Source organism: Chlamydomonas reinhardtii, chromosome 1, assembly GCF_000002595.2.
Source record: "Chlamydomonas reinhardtii strain CC-503 cw92 mt+ chromosome 1, whole genome shotgun sequence".
Lineage (NCBI taxonomy): Eukaryota > Viridiplantae > Chlorophyta > Chlorophyceae > Chlamydomonadales > Chlamydomonadaceae > Chlamydomonas > Chlamydomonas reinhardtii.
This window is the reverse complement of record NC_057004.1, coordinates 2,889,251-2,906,594: the sequence shown is the minus strand read 5'-3', so window position 1 is coordinate 2,906,594 and position 17,344 is coordinate 2,889,251. Positions and strand designations below refer to the sequence as shown.

At 59.5% G+C, this 17,344-nt stretch overlaps 2 protein-coding genes across 4 annotated transcripts; both read left to right on the top strand.

Moving 5' to 3' along the window:
- Positions 1-618: 618 nt before the first annotated feature.
- CHLRE_01g017650v5 (uncharacterized protein) lies at positions 619-5,414 on the top strand. Of its 2 annotated transcripts, none has more exons than XM_043058421.1 (10): positions 619-1,003; positions 1,156-1,298; positions 1,474-1,554; positions 1,986-2,045; positions 2,465-2,576; positions 2,733-2,791; positions 2,932-3,045; positions 3,485-3,544; positions 3,891-3,975; positions 4,225-5,414. In XM_043058421.1, the coding sequence occupies exons 1-10, from the start codon at positions 988-990 to the stop codon at positions 4,317-4,319; spliced, it is 825 nt and encodes a 274-aa protein (XP_042928335.1). In that variant the 5' UTR covers positions 619-987; the 3' UTR covers positions 4,320-5,414. The 2 variants fall into 2 exon arrangements, with proteins under 2 accessions (XP_042928335.1, XP_042928334.1); XM_043058420.1 differs by having other exon boundaries at positions 796-1,003.
- Positions 5,415-7,242: 1,828 nt separating this feature from the next.
- On the top strand, positions 7,243-17,343 carry CHLRE_01g017600v5 (uncharacterized protein). Of its 2 annotated transcripts, XM_043058418.1 has the most exons (28): positions 7,243-7,501; positions 8,398-8,466; positions 8,774-8,919; positions 9,268-9,348; positions 9,560-9,672; positions 9,745-9,764; positions 9,857-9,879; positions 10,036-10,139; positions 10,334-10,497; positions 10,913-10,952; positions 11,095-11,148; positions 11,489-11,549; positions 11,665-11,718; positions 11,943-12,035; positions 12,299-12,497; positions 12,709-12,817; positions 13,026-13,113; positions 13,271-13,393; positions 13,648-13,822; positions 14,011-14,036; positions 14,164-14,275; positions 14,505-14,631; positions 14,716-14,772; positions 14,951-15,076; positions 15,307-15,388; positions 15,657-15,726; positions 15,838-15,928; positions 16,070-17,343. In XM_043058418.1, exons 1-28 carry the CDS (start codon positions 7,471-7,473, stop codon positions 16,746-16,748), a joined length of 3,117 nt encoding a protein of 1,038 aa, XP_042928333.1. In that variant the 5' UTR covers positions 7,243-7,470; the 3' UTR covers positions 16,749-17,343. The 2 variants fall into 2 exon arrangements, with proteins under 2 accessions (XP_042928333.1, XP_042928332.1); XM_043058419.1 differs by lacking the exon at positions 9,745-9,764 and having other exon boundaries at positions 9,560-9,656.
- Position 17,344: the final 1 nt, after the last annotated feature.

Genomic DNA, 17,344 nt, shown 5'->3' with positions numbered 1-17,344 from the left:
CCTACCCCTGAGCACAAAGTATGTTGCCCTACCTGCCACTCTCTTGTGCAGCAGCGCCGCGAATTGGCCATGAACACGTGGCTGATGATGTGCTGCCCACATGTATATTTTGTGCGGCCACACAGGATCGTAGGCAGGGGAGGGTGCGCAGGGACCCGCTCCACCAGCGAAGGGGGGGGGGTAGGTGTGCTGGGTTTACAGGGCACGCAAAAGGGCCCTTCTGGGTGCGATGCCCGTCATTATCAAGGAAAATGTACACGCGTCGTTGCCGTTGCAAATTGCCGCTTCACAAGCTGTCATCGCGACAGCTCAGTCATTCACCAGCATAAACTGATGCTATTATTTACAATAAGTAAACAGGTACAGAAAGCTAGCCACGAGGCGTGAGCGGCAAAGAAGTTATATAGTCTTCGTGGCTGAGCTTGTATGCTAAGTATTGCTTGGTGGGAGCGGTCCGCATAGGCTGCAGACACATTTAGATGTATGCTGAATTTGAGTCCAGGTGGATGCAGGCAACTCTTGAAACCGTGCTGGCAGGTGGAATGTGGCGGGACTCCCCTGCGCTGGCCCTGCCAGCCTGTCTATCCCCTGTCCCCGAGCCCTCTTGCAGGCGTACTAATGCCTTCTTATGTTCCAAGCGGATTGTTTAGACAGGCATACAGGTCGCTCACCCTGAACACAACTTGCATAGCCAAGGATGCAGAAGCAATGCCGCCAGATGTGGGCAGTCTCCAGCCACATTGCTACATCGACACCTCGGCCCCGCAGTACTCAAGCACCTCTTTATGACTTTATGGGATAGCGGGATAACTGTTGCGTTCAGCCCGATACAGCAACACGCTTGGCCTTAGCCTCAAGGCTCACTTCATCATATCATCAAAAGCTTAGTAGTTTATTTCTTTGGAAGGACGCAACTTCTGAAGTCGTCAAGTTTGAGTAGCCAAGGCTCCAGCCCCAGCATTTGCTCTCCGAGCCTTCAAGAAAATTATGCTCAACGTTACAGGTGTGACGGATGCCTTGCGTGGACTCATCACATTATTACAGACGCTGGGAGCCTGAGAGCTCAATACGCGGCGCTATGTGAACGGCAAGCCTGTTGGCGCGGATGGACATGCACCGTATCCTACCCGACCGTGTTTACTACTGAATGTTCAGGGGGGCGTCGGCCCGTGGCCTCTTGGCGGACACCGCCGGGATTTCTCGAGCGCCTGGCGGACGCGTGGCCAGCCGTGCTGGATGGGGCAGTTGAGCAAGCTGGTGGCGACCCCGCGCGTGTCACGCGCGACAGCTTCTTAGCGGTACGTCTGCACCAGGTGTCAGCGGTGGCTGTGCGCCGACACCAGCAATGGCTGAAGTGCCGCAGTGCGAAGCTGCTGCCTTGGGGCTTTTCGTCAACCCACGGAGAAGAGCATGGCCTGTAAGCGCTTGTGCTGATGACCTGTTGGTTACTGCGCCGCTATCACGCACACGCAGGCGCTCCGTGAGGCGCTGCCGGGCCTCAGCGCCGCGGAGGACGACTATGCGCGGCAGGTGTCCCTGTCCGTCATACAGCAGGTGCATCAGGCGGGGCCGGGCCCGGCGGGGTCATGGCGATCATGAGGTATCAAGGTTGCTGCCGTATGCTTGCGGAAGTACCGTACGGTAGGGAGCGCTGACAGTCGGTGCGGAGGTGACAGTGCGCGGTGACTGATAGAGGCGGCGCCGCGGCACCAGACGCCTGTGCGCATGCTGTTACACGAATCGCTGGCTTTCTCACTCGCTGGCCCGGCCCCCACTCCGCATGCGTCCACACTTGCGTCACGCCGCAACCCTACACGCCCGTGTGCTGTTGCTAGCGACGGTTCCTGCTCCCCCGTTCCCCCTCCGCCCCCACCCTCCGCTTGGAGTTGACTCCTCTACCCCCCTGCGCCTTTTCATCACCGCCATACATTGTCTAATCAGCCGTGCCTGGATTGCCCCCGCCCCCGTTGGCGCGCACCTGGCAGGTCCGCGGCTCCAACGTGTTCTTCCCCGACCTGGACTACCTGCAGGCGGCCCTGCTGCAGGTGTGTGTGTTGGGGGAGATTGGGGTGAGAGCAGTGCAGCTGTGGTTCCAGGCAGGCAGATGCCGAGATGCGACACTTCGCGCTCCAGAGCTGTGCTGGCTTGGATTGGGGTGCGGTCGTGGGATGCAGCGCGACCCCGTAGGGGACAGGCATCCGTTGGGTCTTTGCGTAAGTTCGGCGCGGGGCTGGATGTGCTGTACTCTGCGCGTGGCATGAGCGATTTGGCGCTATATAGAGAATGTGTCGGGGCACATTCATGCGTGGAGCCTAGAATTATACCTAGGTACTGACGGCAGCTCTGCTCAGCTCTACGCTCATGGGCCCCTTAGCCTAAGGCTTAGCTTTGCTGGCCCAAGCCAAGTGCCCTGTCCGTAACCTGCTGCCACCGCCTCCGGCCGCGACCTATCCCTTCCACACAGGGGCGTGTGCCGCCTCAGGAGCTAGACCAGCCGCGCTCCACCCTCAGCCTGGCCACCTTCACCACGACCACTCGGTCAGGCACCAAGTCTCTCGACCTGTTCAAGACGACAGGTGGGCGGTGCGATTTTGCGCAAGTGAGGCGCTGCAGAGGGCTAGGGAGCTGCTGTGGGCTTGCGTGGATGCCTGGCTTGCACTGTTAGTGGTTGGAACAGCTATGCACAATCGAGTATCACAGTAATGCTGCTCTGCTGCGCTTTCCCCACAAAGGAGTCACATGGAAAATCCCCAAGGGCTTTCTCAACCGCTACAACGACTGCAATCATGAGGTGGGGTATGCAGGAGTCGGTTCGGCACTTTAGCAAGGGGCATGAGCGACGGCCGCGGGACGCAGGTTCGAGGCGGGGGTGCTTGGCTCCTCGTCGCTTTCAGTGCCCACCACAGTGTTTTGCCGTACGCACATGTACAGGTCCTGCGGCGGGCGGCGGCTCTGGTGGGCGCTCGGCACGACGGCGCGCGGGATGTGGTGGCGGGCGTGTGGGGCCGCGTGGACGTGCCCACCTTTGTGGAGGCGTGCCGGCAGGTGCGTGCCGAGGGCGGAGGGCAGGAACGGGCGGGCAAGCACTTTTATGGGGTGGGCAGGTGTAGGCGGCCACACTGGGCAGGCGGCACACAAGAAAGCCAAGGGGTTTACGAGCACCCTCCCAACGTGTGCCGCGGTGCACTGCAAGCTGCCGGGATGTTGCGTACGGTGTGTTTGCCGAGTGCTACCTGGGCGTGACCTTGGCCACATTTGTAGAAGCAAAAGAGACCGGCGCCATCCAGCAGCTCCATGTTGCGTTACTGCGACGCGTCGCGCGCGGTTCCCCCAGGCACTCGTCCGATCCTCGCTAGAAAGAAGCAATACCACTACTCACCTGAAGAGGTTGGGTTGAAGTAAGCTGGGCGAGTGCGCGGCGCCAAAGTGTACCCGTTTCTACAACCCTAGCGCTTTCGATGTGCATCTGCGTGCGGCGCAACAGGTGCTGGGCGAGATCAGTGCGGACGAGGAGGAGTATCTCATCGCGCTCGCATCCGAGCAGGTGCGTGCGCGCAGGGGGGGAGGCTATTTGGAGTAGCATTCATCGGTCGGTTCAGTTCACTCGTTGGTAAGCCAAGTAAAGGGTGCTCGGTTGCGCCATCATATCGATACTTCCTACGTCGATAGAGCCAGATGCCATACGCAAGCTCACGCAATGGACGCTGCGCGTACGGACAAGTGAAACGGGTGTCCCATAAAGGATACACTTACTGACACGATGTGCCACTGCGGCAGCTCGCTTTTCCGCATGTCGTGAGCCGCCCGCCCTGCTGCCGCATCCGTATGTGGCGATGCTGACTGCTGCCGGGGCGTGCCTCGCCGTTGGCCCACCATGCGTGCACGTGCAGGTGCAAGATGGCACCGCCTACATTCGGGATCTGCCCTTCCTAGACAAGTGCATCCAGAACGGCAAAACGCCCACCTCAATTAAAGGTACAGATCTAACGCTAGGTCACAGGCTCACACGTGCCTTCGCTTAGGCTTCAGCGGGAGCCGCATAGGTGTTCAAGGGCCGTAGGCGTGGAGTTTTGCTGTGGTGTTGATGTTGCTAACCGAGCCAACACGCAGTAGTTCAGACTTTCCGTGCGTGAACACTGCCGAGTCTTGCTCATGTAAATGATGTAATCCTTCTGGCCTTGGGCTGACACGGACATGCTGCTGGTACTGCCCTGGCCCCTTCAGGACCGGAGCTGCTGCCAAGCATCTTCCTCAACGACACCACCTCTGGCAAGACTGACGGCATGACGCTACGGCACACAGGCGGCAGGATCTTCTGAAGTAAATGCGCCTGCAGGACATGTATGTATATGCAGTGTGGCAATATATGCAGTGTGGCAATGCTTGCGGTGAAACTCAACAATAATGTGCGTATGTAGCTGGCTGGTAAGCGTCACGTGCGTCCAAAAGGTGAGATGCAGGCGAGGGCCTTAGGAAGGAGTGGCAGGAGGGCGCTATTTACGAGCGAGTGAGGCCACGGTGATAGATGTGGTCAGTTTTGGTCAGGGGAGGGTGGGCCTTTACGACCGATGCATGGAGGGCCCTGCACGCCCTACCTGCGTGTGGCTGCTGCAAGCGCGTGCCGGGTTTGAGCCTACCGTAATGGCCGCCTTAATGTGCGGTTGCACCGTCTTGCCTAGCGTCTTGCCCGACCGTTGCAAACCTGGGCTCCTATCTCAATGTCTCCAGACACTCATCGGCCATTTTGGCCGTTTCTTATGCAATCCTCCCGGGGGCTATAATGTCTGGGGCTAGACTTCATTGGCCCGGCCCTGACGCCTGCATCTCGCGCGTGGCCGCATGGCCCCATCGCCCAGGTCGTGCGATGCCATTTGCGCAGTGTGGCATTGAAGCACGAGGGTGTTGAGGGCCCCTGTTGGCGTGCAAAGGGGTGTTGGTGTACCGTGTACGTGTCATGCACATTGCACCTATAACAACTGGCTAACCTGTTCGGTCCCCACACCCTGCTGCATTCCTTGAGCATAACTGTCGCGGCGGTAAGCGCGTACTTACAAGCGGGTTTGCGTTTCGGGATTATCCATGTTGATAGCATGGGCGCTATAACGCATGTGTGCACCTGTGCACACCAGTCGTATGCATGTACCGGTATGCATGCGTGGGCGGATGGGGTTTCTCACAGACAAGCACGTGGGCTGGGTGGGAGCAGGACACGTACATCCGTGCAGACCTCATCAGCCTACAGTCATTGAACAGGGCCTGCACGGAGGACCAATTAAATTGGCTTGTTGTTGTTGGTTACAAGGCACGAGCATACGTGGTATCCTGCCCCCGTAAGTACCAGCGGCCCGGGATAACCCCAGGAAACTCACTTTGTGCCACGAAGGTACACATGTTCGGCAATACTACTCAACTCCATCTACTGTACGTCAACTGCTTGCCCGTCAGCCCAGGTGACTAGGTGCCTTGGCACGAAATGCCCGCCCCTTCCTTCCATGGGGGCTTCAGCCCTGCTGCATAAGCAAAAGTAGAGCGAAATGTAACCAAAACAGCAAATTGAGTAAACACAGGCAATAGGAGCCGAGGTCAGGGGGTGTTAAAAGACACCAATAGCACCCGTTGACACGTATTAACATAAAGGCGGAATGCGTTGTGCTGGGGCCGAACATGGCGACGTGGGGCCTGCACAGGGACAGGAGATAGCGCAGCTTGGGTGTGGGGAGCAGCCATGACCTGCACAGGGCCAGCAGGAGGGGGGCCGTACACCCGGGTGCCACTCCCGGTTTGGGCTGAGTCCAGACGCTGCCCCGACTTTGAGGCGCTGGTAGCACCTTCAGACCCATTCGACCCGTTCTGTTTGACACGGCATTGTGACCCCGTTGCAACCGACATGGGTTTTGGGCCGGGGTTGATCTAGGCCGAGTAGCCCTGAGGTGTCGTACGGCGCATTCCGTCCGGGGGGTGCAAATCCCCAGCCAAACCCGCACGCTCGGAGGGCTCCGGGAGTCGCCCGGGGCAAATCCTACCGCACGATTTAGACGCCGCCTTTTTGTACATACATATCTAACAGCATCAATGGCCAATAGTGCTCGACAGAGGACCAAAACACGTTGGTCGGGGCTCAAGTCGCGAAATTGACCGGAGCCCATATCTCGCATAGGCGGTGTTTTGGGGCTAGCCCAAGTGCCGTCAATATGGTTGAATCCATAGATGGAATTCTGATAGCGTCACGCGAATTCTGCACAGTCCTGGCGACCGCGACATTTAGCATTTCGACTTCGGCTCTCGCTCGAATTTATGCCCCGGGACCGTTCAGGGACTATTATATATGTCACATGATGCCAGTTTAGTGGTCTGCGGTCTTGGACTCACGCAGTCCCAAGGGACTTGCCCGAGTGGCACCCGGGTGGGGCCGTACAACGCGGCGTAACACATGCAATAGGTGGTTAGCGACAGGTGAATAAGAATAGCATGGGGGCAGGGCTGGCGCGGGGAGGGCGGGCCTGCGGGCGGCGGGGGAGGGAGCTTTGGAGGGAGGGAACACATTAGGGCACGTGGTACCGAAGTACTTTTTAAACGCAAATGCGGACTGTCAGTAAAGGCATGGTTGACAGGGGACGGGCCTTGAGTTCGCCGGCAGGGGCGGCAGCAAGGCCGGCTCAGGTCGGCTGGGGTTGGCTGGTACTGGGAGTTCTTATGGACGTTTGTTGCGTTTCGCCAATAGCAACGCTGGCAGGACGCCGGCGGGAAAAGTAGGCAGGCGCAGCACCGACACTGAAGAATGTGGCGTCGCGACGTCAAGAGAGGGCGGGGGTAACGAATCCGTCCTAAATCCGTCCTAAATCCGCCTAAAGGGGGACACGTTATTTAGTGGCAGCAAGCCCTGTGTGTGCAAGGGTAAGTGCGCCGCGAAGTGACGGGCCTCTTCTTTTCTGTCGGCAGTCGGTGTTTCTCGCAGTCATTTTCCTCTCCGCCAGCTGGAGCTGTACTCATAGAATAATCTAGAGCTCATGGGATCAATAACAGAAGTCAGCCAGTCGAATGTTAAAGGAAGCCACAGTGATTCGGCGCGCGCGTACGGCGCCTTTCTCGTTGGTGCCAAATGTTAATGAGTGGGTTGTAAAAGACACTGCTGTTACATTGAATGCACAAACGGGAGTGGCAAGCAGTGGTTGAGGCATGGTCGCCCATGCAAGTCCGCCTTAATTATGTATGTAGGGTATACACTTGGGTCTAAACTGTCATTCGAACTTTCCAGGCTCTTGTGCCAGCTGTGCGGGCATGCTCGCTTTGCCAACGTCAACTTCACCATTTATTTGTCTTTATTAACCGCCTGCGCTTGCCGAGCCATCCTCGCTACTCTGGTATCTAATTTAAGCAGTAAACCCGATGGCCATGCAAGGCTCGCAGCAGCAGCGTGGCCGCAGAGATTGGTCGCGGCAATGGTCGCAGCTGTGGGCTCCGCTGCTCGTAATGACTGCCTACTGTGCCCTAGTGGCGAAGAGTAAGTCCAGGCTGAAGTAAAAAATGCAGTTCTCATTATCGGGCGTCCATGCGGTGTAAATACGTTCCAGTGGGCATTCCAACCTCGCCGACAAGCAGGGTGCAGCAATACTTTGGTGTCGCTCATAAAGGGGTCATTATAGGCTCTCAACATATAGGAGAGCGAGGGAACAATCTCGCGGTGTTTGCTCGCTCCTTGGCCGGGTAGGAAAGCGAAAACCACACTGTTCATGGTGTGCTCGACCCACCGTCACGGAACCCAGCTGTGTTCTGCTGCGCTGCATATTGCAGCAGCTGCACGTGCATATTTAATGATGAGACGCTGTTCGAAAGCAGACTTCGATCCCTGTGCCAACCCGCAAAACCACCGTGGTGGGAAAAGCTACCCGCCGGTCGATCAATAGTAATGCTTATACACAGCAGGCAGGAGACTGCCCCTTGTCCCTGCGATCCATGACGCTCCTTGGAGAGAGTGCGTGCGGGACGCTGAGAGAACACCACGGCAGGGTGTGAGCACGGTCCGATGGCCGCGCGCGGTTAGTTGAGACTGCTCGGGGGGTGTAGGAAGTCAAAGGGGGCCAGCAGCGCCAGCTAGCTAGCCCCTCCCGCTGGAGAGCAGCCTCGCTTGTATACGTGCCCTAGCTGCCTTACTGGCCATCCACGTCACTGGGCATGTGGTGCCTCATCATCGGTATGAGCCGTACGTGCACATTACTCATACGATGCGGGCATACCGGTACGTGCCGCCTGCCCGCTGCAGGTGGCGTGTCACAGCCTCACAGGTCCGCAACAGGGCTACCGTGCGACTATGCTTGCATTCACATCATCCACATTAATCATAGCCACACATGTTGCCTTACTGCTGCATGTCGCCATCGCCGCCACGCATGCACGCAGGTCAGACCCCGCAGGTGTGCTGGAATCGCGACCTGGGGGACTACGGAGGACAGCAGTTATCCACTACTGGTGAGATGCTATGTAGCGGATATGCTAGCTAACGGTGGCCTCGAGCCTCATCCGCTTGCACCACACGATGTCAGCTAGCCCTACATACATCGTAAATGGGTGGGTCCAGTTGGTAATGGGCACGCTAGCTTGCTTTCGCGCGCACGCCAGCAGCCGGCGGGCCCACGACTCCCACGCACACATCGATACATATGGATGCTCGAGCGTAGGGCGCTAGCTGCTGGTGCCGCTAGCCGCCGGTGCGTAGCTGGCTGTGGCGCCCATACCTGCTTGCAAATATGACGTTGGACCTGCTCCTTACATGCAGACATTGCCGACGGTTCAATCTTGACCTCGGGGGGCGACAGCCTGGTCTGCTTTGAGAAAACTGGTCAGCGGCGCTGGCTGTTCCGGTTCAACCGCAAGACCGAGGTAGTGGCCGACAATCAGACCTTCACCTACTCGGCACGCCAGGTGTGTGGCAATCGATATCGTGTCCATACCGCTGTCGCATGCTTGATTCGCGGTAGCAGGCTCGGTAGATAGTGGACGGCCAGTGATGGTGGGATGGATGCATGCGGCCTTTGCTTGGGGAAACGAAGAAGTCAGCGGAACATCAAGGTTGCGCAAGGCCTTGCTCGCATGTGCGTGGCTAGCCGAATGGACGGTATCCTTGCAGGGGAGGGCATGCAGTGCTTATCACCCAGCCAGCAGCGAGTGGATGGGGTCGCGGCGCCACGCCGCAAGTTTCTCTGCTTGCGCGTGGTACGATTTGCTATTTTGCTCTGTGTGCATGCGTGCCGCTGCCCCCGATTTACTCAGGATGGTGCCAGCCCCTTCATCGCGGTATCGAGCACCGGCCTTGTTTACCTGGCCGCCGCCAACGCAATTCTGTATGCGCTGGTGGGTAGTGTTATGGGATATGAAGTCGGGCAATGTCCGGGCAAGTCGGCAGGAGTAAGAGCAGGACGGAAAGGAAGAGGCATGCATGCATGGAGGGTGCGGCTTGGGTTGAAGGAGAAACGCGTGGGTTGAAGTTTGACGGGTTGACCACCTCATGCGTTCCAACATGATGCACCGTCCGCGTGCACCGCCGCATGCGCCGCACGTACAGGACGTGCGCACCGGCGACATCGTGTGGCACTGGCGCGACAGCCCCTCCACATTTGAGTCCATCACGTACGGCGACGGCCGCGTCTACGTGTCCACAAGTGGGTTCAGGCGGTGGCTAGCTGGGGAACAGCTGGATAGGCAATGCCCCCGTGGAGCAAGTGCGGTGCGTGCCGGTTGGTAACGCAGCTACTTGGCTGCGTGCGCGCGTGCGTTGCCTGCTGCACACATATGGCGCGTCTAACGTAGTCCTGCTTCTGCCGCCCTTAACTTCAACCCCAACGGCCTGCCGTGCACGCAGCTGATTTCAAGGCATATGCCCTGGTGGGTGCCTGCTGTTGCTTTGCATATGGGCTGGTCGGTGTTGTTACCAATCATGCGACTCCCTGACCGACGCATGCAACTCTGGCACTGTGAATGAATGCAAACTGACACCTGAATCCTCATGATGTCGTGCGCTTGAAATGCCCAACCTTGCAGGACGTGGTAACAGGGGAGGTTTTGTGGGGGACGCAGTTCCGGCGTGTGTCCTCCTGGACCACCGGCTGGTTCAAGGGCGTGTTTGTGCGCCCAGACGTGGACGGGTGAGTTGCGTCGCACTGTCGGGGAGGGCAGCCTCGTGCTCAGCTATGGACTTCAAGCGGCACGAGGCATGCGCGCCTCACACCGCGTGTTCCTTACATGTCAATTTGATGTGGGCCACGCACATCGTTGTCCATCCATCGGCCTTGGCCTGGCCATGCCTGCCTACCTGTGCCGCCGGCTACTGTACGTGCAGGCGCGTGTGGGGCGTGGATGCTGAAACGGGCGACCTCATTTGGATGTTCAACATGGGTGCTGAGATTCAGTACCGGTGGGACCCGGAACTGCACTTCCATCCCTCGGGCATTGGATTCATGATGGCTCGGCCCTCCCAGATCTGGGCATACAACGTGACTTCGGGTGCGTAGTGGTAATACGGCTGCTAGGCGCATCGCGGATGGACAAAGCAGGGTCATTTGCGAACCGTGCGTGGCACACACGTTCAACACGAAGCGGTAGCGCCAGCGTGTGCATGCGTGTGGTGGTTGGTGCTCGCCTGCCCGAGGCACGGGAAGGGGCTCGCTCGCTGTGTTGCATAAGAAGTGGAGCGAGCTTGGCACGAACTGGACGGGTGCAAGGGCGGGCTAGGCGGTAAACGATTGCTGATGTGTGCGGGACGGCCGCACCGCGATGTGAGGACAGGGCCCGCACGGCCCGCACAGACTGGCAGGATCAACCAGTGCAGGCACGCGACTGTCAGACATGATCCCTCGGCAGCCGCTCTGCCGCAGTTACGAGTACGTTTGCCCCTGCGCTTACATGTCGGCGGTCACAGGTGACGTCCTTTGGAAGATGAATGCCCGTGAGGGATACATGTGAGCACACTGGCAGGCATGGGGTAGCTAGAACAGAAGGACAGGTGCACCCACGACCATCACTTCATACCAAATTAATTGGAGCACGGCCGTGCCTCTGCCGTTGCCACCTTAAAGACCAATATCCTTTGTGACCCCGCAGGAGCCCTGACAATGATGGCGACAATCGGCAGACGTTCGAGGTGTGGGGAGACCTGTGAGTTGACAGCGGGTGGTACACGCCGGCCGGGGAGCTGGCTGGGGTCCCCGGTGTGCTCTGCGTGCGGCCAAGGATGCATGCATGATCAGCGCACGGGAGAGTGTTTGCCCTCTCTCGGAGTGCGGCTGTGATTCCTGTGATAGGCAGTCGGGACGCAGGCTCCGGGACTCCGCCGGTGTCAACCGCGGCTGACGGACACAGGGCACACAAGGCGCTAGGTGGCAGTAGCAACACGGCATACCTTGGTTGTGCAGTATTCGTGCCGTGTTCGTACAGCTTGCATTGGCTATGCCTCCTTGACGTGCACGTACTGCTGTTGCGCCCCATAACCATCCAGGGTGATCGCTCAAGATGAGGCCGCCATTGAAACCAACCCCAACAAGTACGGCATCCTTCAGGTGCGACAGTTTACGGCACCGCTAAAACCCTGCATTTAAAACATTGGCATGCTTTCATCGTCGCCAAACCTTCTGAGCGGCTCTTGACTCAGTTTACGCATCACCCACACGCCAGGGTCTGGACGTGTTCACTGGCGTGCGTGTGTGGATCCGCGACGACGTCTACCCGGTGCGTGGCTGGCGTTCAATGCATGCATGTCAGCTGCTGGCGTCACTAGCAGGCTGCGCGTGTCGTATTGAGTGTGATGTGCTGGTGTGGTACGGAATGCACGGCAACCACATGCATGGTTGTGCCATGCCGCACAGGCGTACGTCAAGTACGATGTCGAGTGTGTCACATACATGCTCAACCCATGCATGCATGCTACTGGGAATCTGTGCATGCATGTGCAGGGCAAGTACGGCATGGTGGTCACCGAGGGGCTGCTGGTCTACACCACCTACATACCGGATATGTCTACCCTGGACGTGTCTTCTTCCCTCCTGGTGAGGCACCTGTCCGGTATGTAGCCAGTGATGGTGCAATCGACCGCAGCGAGCAGGGCAGCGGGCAGGGCAGCGAGCAGGGCAGCGAGCAGGGCCGGCTTGCATGGGGCGACGGTAGCGGTGGTGGCGGCGGCCAGCCAGTACCCACGCAGCGCGCGCGTGAGGGTACCCGTGAGGTGCCACGGTGCCTGGTCCGCAACACATGTATGTCCTGCACACCGCAGCGCACATGACACGAGCACATCACGTTACGCGCCACACAGATCAGCGCCATGGGACCCGACCACCAAGACGTCTGGAACTGGCAGCGCGATGGCGCGACACCCGCCGGCCAGATCCAGGCGCTGGACGGGCTCGTGTTCGAGCTGCAGGGCGACATCAGCAATATCACCTTTAACAACTTGGACCCGTCCATGGTACTGGTGGCGCTGCCTGCCACGCCCAGCGTCATTTGCCCGCCCGGTGAGCTCGCTCGCTCGGCTACCCACCCATGCAATCCGCAAAGCAAGCTGAATGCAGGGCGGGCCGGGACGGGACTCATGGAGGTGTGCGGTATCATGAGCAGCTAACGACGGCCCATTGCATGGGCGTGCTCTGCAGATGCTCGGCATGGGCACTCTGCATCGCGCGTGACCCTTCTGAAGTGTGCCGCTCGTTGTTTTCCACGGCGCAGATGTCAAGTCCCCGCCGATCACTGACAACAACAACCAGCAATCGACCAACGCTGTAAAAGCTCCGCCGCCGCCGCCGCCGTTCGTGAGCGGCAAGCCCTTCTGCTGGACGTGAGCTGCAAGGGTTGCCTGGGTTGCACGACGTAACGCATTGGAATTCATGCCAGGCATATTGTCCGAAGTGCCGTATGCCAGACAGTTGTACGGGTGCCTGGCTGAGCAATTGCTGGGATTTCAGGTGTGAGGCGCAGGCTGTGCACCCGTGTTCGCGTACGCAAGTGAACCATGTATGCGCGACGCCGCACCTTGTTCCCTGCAGTCATTCATTCTCCTACAAGCCGCTGGGCAGCCCTACCTCTGACGGCGTGCGGGCGTACGGCCAGGACAACGCGGGGTTGGTCATTGCAGTGAGTATTGGAACCGTTGTTTCCCGGTTCCCTGCGTACCTGCAACCCCCAAACAACAAATGTTCGGTTGCTTGTTGCGTGGTTGGAGTGCGCAGGACCCGATTCCGGCACATTTCTGGTAAGCAAGACGAGATCTGCTCTCGCCCTCGCTATGCAGGTGTACCTGGACACGGGGGCCATTGCCTGGAAGGCCACTTGCGGGCCCGATAGCAATTCGTTATACTACCCATCCAACGTGGTTGTGGTGGACGGGGTGGTGTATCTGGGCTGCTCCAATCTGGTGCGTTGAGCAAGAAACATGCTGAGCGTGACGCGGCGAGTATCTGTGCTAGTGCCACCCACCTGTGTCCGAAGGGGGCAGGACGAAGATTGGGGCACTGTTTGTTGCCGTGTGTCCTTCGTACCGCACTAGAAATGCTCCCCTCTCGTCACGCACGCCAGTGCATTTGCCGTGCATGCGTGCATGTTGGCTGGGCCTATTTGTTCTTCCCACAAGCGCTGGCTGCTTACTCACCCGCCATACCGGCCCCACAGGACGTGCAAGCGCGGGATGCGGCCACCGGACACCTGCTGTGGCGGCGCCCATTTACGCTGACGCCCGACCGTGCGGTGTACAGGGGCGGGATCATAGGGATCCCCGCCGTGGCGAACGGCAAGATAGTCATAAGCAAAGCCGACGGCTTTCTCCAAGCGCTCAACATCACGAACGGTGCGGGAACTTTGTGTGTGCGCGCTTCAGCGAGTAAACCCATGCGGTTGTGAGTGCCGTCGCGGGAGGCACACCAGGGCTGTGGCGCCAGCATTGACTGTTGGCACACAGCAAGCTCTCAGGTGGATGCATGACCCGGCACGTCTTTACGGCTGCCACCACGTGCACACTGCGTTCGTGCCGTGCAGGCCAGCTCGTTTGGAGCTACGATACGGTGCGATCACTAGGGCTCCACACACCTGTGCCTTCCTTTGTTCCCAAAAGGCTGCGGTGATCAGCCCTTCTCACAGCACTTGTACAAAGCGAACACCCGTTTCCTGTCTGCCTGGTCCTGACTGCAGGGCATCCTTGTGGCTGACTCCGTGGGGATCCGGGACGGTGTTGCGTACGCCATTGCACGTCACTCCGTGGAGATTCGTTACAGTACCATCGTGGCTGTGGACCTAGACACCGGCAAGTGACGGGTTCGCGCCAGAGAATGATAGTGCTATAGGATGATAGTGCTATAGGGGAACTGGCCTGTAGCGGGGTGACGTGCGCGGCGCATGCGTGCATTTTGGGGGGAGGCAAATATGGCTGGCCGGCAAGGTCGTGCCCTGTGATGCATGGCTCTGGCGTGAATGCTAAGGGTTTCGCACTCATGCGGCTGCTGTGGCGCCTACATGGCAACACATGCATACAGGTGTCGAGGTGTTTGCCAAACCACTGGAGCCCAAGTGGGCCATGGAGCCCGGGCGTCTCAACTTTCGACACGACAACACCCTGGTCTACTCCACCGGGTGGCCGAACGCGCAGCTTCAGGCCACCACGTAAGCACGCCGCGCCCACCACAAGCCCCTCGCCTCCCTTCGCACTACAGCTGCTTGCTGCTATCACCCACTGCTGCCCAACAGGATCGGCCGCGACGGTGGAGACCTTGCATGGAACTACCCCATCTCGGACAGCACCGGGTGCGGGTGTTTGCTCCGGCTGCTGCTCTGCGTGCAGGGGAATCGGCGTCCTGCAACTGTCCCAACTGATCTTGGGATTGGTTGCGGATGGGGCAAGGGCGGGGCAGAACTGGGCTGGGCTGGCCAGCACTCCTACCTGCTGTTGCCTAAAGCGCGTGCCCTCCGTGACTTGCTGCAGGGTCTACTCGGTGCTGGTCGTGTCGGGTGAGGACCTGGGCCTGCCCCATGACGCGCTCTTCTACAACGACAACGAGGGCCTCGTCACCGCCCTGGCTCTGGGCAGCGATGGGCCTACAGAGGTCATGTGAGTTCACGAACGGTCTGTCCAGCTTGCCAGCTAGCAGCAACACGTGCCGGTGGCAGATGGGCCTAACGCGCGCTCATTGTGGCTAGCTAGCTGGCTAAGCTGCTGCGCTGCTGCTGGGGCCGGGCTCCTGGTGGCTGACCCGAATCACCTGTGCTCAAGTAGTGTTACATGCTTGGCGGAGTGTCGGCGCGCTGCGATAGACCATGCACGCTGATGCTGGCGTGCAGGTGGACGGTGGACTTGACCGACCCGAGGTTGTGGCCCGGGGTGGAGAACCTGCTCACACCGGGCCAGCCCGACTGGGCGCAGGTCGGTGTGGCCGGAGGCAATCAAGGGGCGCAGGCTTGGGGTTCCAACAGCCGCCTCGCTCATACACGTACATTGGCTCTTAGGCTCTGGCATGTCATAAACGTTTCGCAGCAGCGTTCAATGTCTTGGTGACGCACGCCTACAACGCCAACAGCCAGCATGGCTGCCGCCGACATGTCATACATCACGCACGCATGCTCTGCCCACACGTACTGTACGTAACCCCTTGCTGACTGATTCCTGCATGGCCGCCCTTCTGCACTCGCAGATTACCTACTCTAACCACACGCTGTACATCCCCACGACCCAGGGAGTGTTTGTTGTCGGGGCCACAAACGGTGGGTGGGCCGATGGGACCGACCTGCTGCGCACACTGTCCGCACAAGCCGTGTCTTCTGCATCCAGCCTGACTCCTGATGCGCACGCCGCCGCGCGCCCTGGTCCCGCAGGTGAGGCTCTGTGGTCCGACCTGCGCTCCCGCCTCAACGCCAACATTCACGTGATCGAGCGGCCGGGCGGGCCCCAAGTCATCTACGGCAGGTGCGCGGCCGTACTGCGCGGCAGCACGTGTGCTGCTTGCTTGGTGGCCTCCAGCGAATCAGGGGTGTATGGCTAATGCGCAGCGTCCCTCCTCATCTATTTCCCGTACCGTTTCGCATGCTCACTCTGCCGCCCACACAGGTACCTGTCTAACTTTGAGTCCAACACGCCTCAGTGCCGGCCCCCCAAGCCCACCGGCCTTGTCACAAAGATCCCTGTGCGCGGTTCCATGCCCGCTGATGGCGGCGAGGAGCCCTCAACGCCCACAGACGCGCCGGCGCCTGACAGTCGCCCGGTGCCTGTGACTGCCTCCCCACCTCCGTCGGTTGCTCCCGCCCCCGCCCCTTCCCCGTCGTCCTCTCCTTCACCATCTCCCTCCCCGGCGCCCGTGCGCTCGCCGTCCCGCTCCTCCTCGCCTCCGCCGCCACCAGTGTGCCCGCCCTGCCCAGCCATTAACTGCTCCGCGCCCGCCAAGAGGCCGTCGTCGCCCGCCGCGGTCGCAGTGGCTCTGGGTCTGTCTGGCCTGCCGTACAACATTGTTAAAGCCGACTCCAAGCTCCGTGACCGGGTTGCGGGGGCTGTGGAGAAGCTGGTCAGCGGCCAGGTGATTGGGTTCGTGCGTGTGCGAGTTCTGGATGTGGAGAGCGCCGCGGGCGGCACGGCGGCTGTGCTGCGCCTGAGCCTGCAGCGCAGCGGCGGTGCGTCTGCTACCGCTGTGGCGTCTGCGGTTGAGGACGCGGCTCTGAGCGGCAAGCTGCAGGAGGTTGTGCTTGCGGCCAAGGTGCCGGCCAAGGTGCGCAGCGTGGTGCTGAAGGTGTGAGAAGGTGGTCAAGCAGGTCTGGCATACCTTCCATACAGGACACTTACTTAAGACACAGTGGAGATTGCGCATTACATGTGATGGATTCGGTATGTATCTGGGCATGTCATGGATACTCGTGGCCTCGAAAAGAAGCGCCTTCATATTATGGGGATTTCCAGACTGAGCTGGGATGTCCTAGGGGGCGTGTCAAAATTATGCGTGCACTGCACCACCAAGGGTTTGCTTGGGTGTCATCTTTCATGTGTCCATGTGGAGTGCGTATTGACTTGGCCAGCATTAAGGAATGTGCTTGCCTGGTTGCAACGAGGCAGACCGGGCTAACTGGGCTAACGCCTGCTTCCTAGTACAGCTGCGGCGTGGAGCTTGCGTGGGAATGCTTTTGCCGGCGGCTGTGCGCTGATACTACTGGAGTCAAAGGTCACGACCTGGCGAAGGAAGGGCATCGCGAGAGGGGCATTGGTGTGGCCATTGGAGCCATGAAGGTAACAACTCTGCTGGAGCGCAAGGTTGCAGGACGTGGAAGCTCCGCACTGACCTACTACCGCAGAGCAGAGGAAACGGAAACGCCTCCCTAAATAAATGCTTGCGCCTTG